Source organism: Malurus melanocephalus, unplaced genomic scaffold (assembly GCF_030028575.1).
Source record: "Malurus melanocephalus ecotype Western Australia unplaced genomic scaffold, MMel_1.1 scaffold_553, whole genome shotgun sequence".
NCBI lineage: Eukaryota > Metazoa > Chordata > Aves > Passeriformes > Maluridae > Malurus > Malurus melanocephalus.
The window spans coordinates 325,989-330,447 of NW_026623785.1; the positions used below are offsets into that span (position 1 = coordinate 325,989).

The 4,459-nt window shown below is 38.2% G+C and overlaps 1 protein-coding gene across 1 annotated transcript in view; it reads left to right on the top strand.

Moving 5' to 3' along the window:
• Positions 1-4,459, top strand: part of PKHD1 (PKHD1 ciliary IPT domain containing fibrocystin/polyductin) — a 238,629-nt gene that overhangs the window by 159,306 nt on the left and 74,864 nt on the right. Inside the window, exon 50 of the mRNA XM_057382183.1 lies at positions 1,614-1,727. Within this exon, the coding sequence (XP_057238166.1) occupies positions 1,614-1,727 (114 nt within the window). The remainder of the gene's footprint in view (positions 1-1,613; positions 1,728-4,459) is intronic.

A 4,459-nucleotide genomic window follows, 5' to 3' on the forward strand; every position in this document is an offset into this window, starting at 1 on the left:
TTTTTTGGTTTTTTGGACTAAAATTTATGATTTTTAGCTAAACTGATATATAATTCTCTTAAGGGAGTGGCGGTTTCCAGCTCATCCTATAAACCCCCGTTTCCAATCCTTTGTCTGTGATTGTTAAATCTGGAAACCTGCTTAACAACGGTTTAAAAACTGAGCAGAGAATTGGATATACCACATAAATGGTTTTAACTGACTTAACTAGAACAGTAAATGTTTTGTAACCAAGAGTAAAGTAATAGAACCAATGAAAACAGCAGCAGAAATTTAYAKATTGATATTAYAATTATTATTAATAATATAATCATTATTAATGATCCCTCACTTTAAGGCAACATCATGATTAGGAAATTATAACTGTGAATAACATGGCAAGATTAATGTAAGGATCTCCAAATATTTTTGTTGAGTCTTTCTTTGGTCTTCAGTGTAGTTGATAACTGTACCCCAGGGGGGATGGCTGACCTGAGGATTGGCAAAGGTGTGCTCAGGATGAATATTTTAAATCTCAATTTGCTGTGAGRGTGAAGCAGGAAATCACTCTGGGTACAAAAATGGACACCAATGTCTGTAGGACTCTTTTGCTGCTCTAGGTGGGTTTTTATTTAACCTCACACACTGGAGGTGAAAATTTGCATCACCTATTTTTTGCTTTGTGAAAGCATATTTGGGCATACCCAGTTCCTGCTTTTCCCCTGTCCAAAACACATTTATGGGAGTTTAAACAAGGAAATCAGAGCTGGTTTTGGTGGACTATGGACACTATCAGACAATTCCCTCCATGTCCCCAGAGAACATACAAGCTCACTGGTATGAGATATATTAGATGGGGAGCATGGAAATCTTGCAGTGTTTGCCTTTTACCCATTAAAAAGCTGTACAGAGAATTTAAATATCCTCAGTTATCAGTCAGACGCTGGTGGGGAACAATGAATTGTTTTATTGATTTCGCTTCAAAAAAAAACGCTCTTTAAGCAAAGCATTTCTTTAGGATACAAAATCAGCTCTCTTTTCCAAACTAGTAATTTTTAAATATTAAAAGAACATGACAGGCCAGCTAATTTTGTACAGATATGTATATATTTTTTAGTTCTACATCTGCTGCAGTTTTCTGTTGCATAATTGATTTAATCTCTAATTTTAAAGGAACGCTGAACTCCTTTACTGGACTCCGCATACATTTCTCCAGGGCAAAAACTGTCCTACTTTTTCCTCCTTAGTATCTGTTTAGTGCTGGGCCATTTTCTTCTGAAACTGTAAACTATCCTTGGTGAAAGAAATTGAGGCAAAGTTGGAATACAGTTTACTGTGCAGATTTACCATGATGGCACACACCAAAACTTCTTGGGCACTTCCTTTTTCCATACTTTTTTTTCTCAGTCTTTTCATATTTTCCATCCTTGTTGCACGATTACCTGCTGAAACTGTAAAGGAGAAAAAAAGGCAAAAACAGGTTGAGAAAAGAAATATGAATTCAACCATTTAGATATATCTTTAAAATCAGATTCACACAGGTATCCTCCCTAGTTTCCCTCCCATTTTCAGCTTTACAGAAGCCATGGTTACCTTTGTGGGGAGTTTGATGCTGTTTTGTCTCTTTATTGCAGGCTCTGCTCAACATCCTCTAGAAAGGGATTTAAAGCTACTCTTCCTTCTTCGGGCATCTGAAGGGATTTACTGTGATCGTCTGGAGGGTATAAATGTCCACCCAGGCAGTATTGGTATGGAACATGAATTCCCCTTTTCATGGGGAACTAATCTTGGGTAATATCCAAATCTAACCCTGTTGAGATTGTTACTACATTGTACAGATAAACCTCAAACAAAGGTACACATATTTTTGAGCTAAAATTTAATCTCCTGGGACATGTGATCTATGAAAAGTTTCTATATTTTGACTTTTTAYTCTGGTTTTGGATGCATTTTCCAGAGGGATAGGGGGAACCCCAGCCATGGACCAGAAAGATTAATATTAGCATAATTTTTTGTATCTTTCATTCCTGGAGTTTTTTTACCTGATTCATTTACTTAGATATTTTTTCATAATGGATATCATGGTCTGCAGTTCCTTTGAGCCAATGAGACTTCTGTAGTAAAATCCTCTCTCTTGCCTGTTATGTGAAKGTTATTTTACTTTATTGATGACTTTTTGCTCCTTCACTTCGTATTTCTAGTGGAGGCTTTGTGCTGGTCTTACGCTTTTCATAAAATACTGAAACCCACTTTAATAAATACAAATATTTCCATATATTTAGTTATTGCTTCAGTTCTTTCCAAGCCTCTTTTTCCCTTAACMTTTCAAATCTTCCTTCTGATTTTAATTTTTTTTTTTTTTATTCCAGGAGTTTATGGACAGGTGCAAATTTATAGTGCTTATCCTAAGATGCCTTGGACACATCTGGGAACTAATGTTGCTCCTGGCAATGAAAGGTGATACTTTTGCCTAAATATGCTTTTAAATATTAAATTTTGGCTCCTGTTCCTATGACTTGTTCCTGTGAGTTGCATTATTCTTTTCCTTTGTGATAGGCTCTGTTTGAGTTATGTCTAGATAGAAAAAATCCTAGGTAACAAAAAATTGCACCATGATGGGGAGGCTGATGATCTTTAAGGTYCCTTCCAACTCAGAATAACTTTAATTCTAAAGAAATCTAAATTCTAAAGATGAATGAAGCTGAGATTTCCTTTCTTCCTTCCCTCCCTTTCAGCCAGGCATAACAAATCTTCACTGGAAGAGTTCCCACCCGGGTGGAAGTGGAATATCAGCATTTAGGGAAGGAATTATTTAGGAAATGACTGAAAAGATGGGCAGTGGAACCACAAAGACCTCACCAGTAGGGTTCATCTGTTGTGAGCTCTCCCACATTTGTGTGTTCAGAGCAGATTAATTATTTAGGATTGCTCTATMGCTGAGGTATTGCTGATCCTGCTCCAAACTCTGAAACATTAGAAACACCCTCTGGAAATTCTTCTCCTTCCCTACTTAAGATGGGAGTTCAGGGTGAGCAGRTTTTTGACTGAAGCTTGCCAGTTAAACACTTGGATGAAAGGGATCTGGGCTGCTGCCCAGATGTTTTATCTTGATGAAATATCATGAGGTGTTAAGGCACGAGTGTTTGGAGTTAATCAACACGCATTGAATACAGCACAAAGAGTTGCTTCAATCGGTAAAAGAAAGCTTAAAAAAAAAAGCATTTGCCATTAAAAGTCTACTAATAGCCAGCTAMGAGTTAATGTGGTTGGATACAGGGAACAGGTAAGTCAGTGCTGGAGTAAGAAAGCTGAGGGGAAATAAAAGCTGAAGGGGGTGGGTTTTATTGGAGGAGAGAAGCTGCTCTGTATCCTTTTCCAGCATTAATCAGAGCATGAGWTAAGGAAGGACTTTCCTGCCTTTTTAGAAGATATCCAGTGATTCCTCTAAGGAAAAAAAAAATAAATTAGTGGGATTCTCTACTGAACATTCACAGGTACTGTATACTGTTATCTGGAGCTTACTTATCTTTGAAAAATACTGTGAAAAGAGACTCGGAAAAAATTGACAACATCCCTTTAGCAACCACTTTTCTCTCTGTGCTTCTGTCACTCTGGACTGCRTGTGAGGCATCCTCTGAATTCACTCAGTGTTCTCTTTTCTCAGGAATTCCCTGGGGAGTTTAGATCATCAGCTGGGCAGCAGCACTCAACCTGTAACAGGACAAACTGTTCATCAATTAGAGATAACACTGATCATTATCCATTTTGCTGTCACTAAATGATTTTGTTTTCTTCATGTGAAGCTAAAAATCCTCTGAACTACAAATATAACTTTGAATGTAAAGGGGGTCTTTGGTTCAAGGTTAAAACAAATAMATGTAGAACTCTCTGCAATGTCCAAAAAGGAACCTAAGATCCCAATACTCAGCAGAGCTCTAAGTGCTGGTGCCCAGAGGATGTTCAGCTACCAAGGGCAGGGTTCAGGTACCAAAACAGAGGGTTTGTGTCTGTTTGAAGTGTTTTTGAGTCCCTTCATGGCTTACACCTTTGTCTCCAGCTGATGTCTTAGATATCCTGGGAGATCTCAGATAACAAGAGGTGCTCTTGTTTATGGAATCAAATCCTGCTCAATGTGCCCAATTCAGAGAACTGAATTGCCTTCAACCCCTTACTGACAGCACAAACTCTGGTGGAAGCTTAAACACCAAGTGCAGACACTCACACACAACCCCACACATGGTTGTTGTCTAAATCCAAAACTGACTTTCAGCTCTGTAGAATATTCCTGGCACCAAAACTGGCCTGACATGTCTTTTGGAGGCAACTTGAGCCCTGAAATGCTGTACTGGAACTGTATATGTTGTTAATCAATGGTGTGAAAAATGCTCCAGGATTAATTTCCTCCCACATATTTCAGACATCTGTCTTTGCAGAAAGCCCTAAAGGGGCTTCTCCTAGAGCATAGCCGGTGGATTTTTTT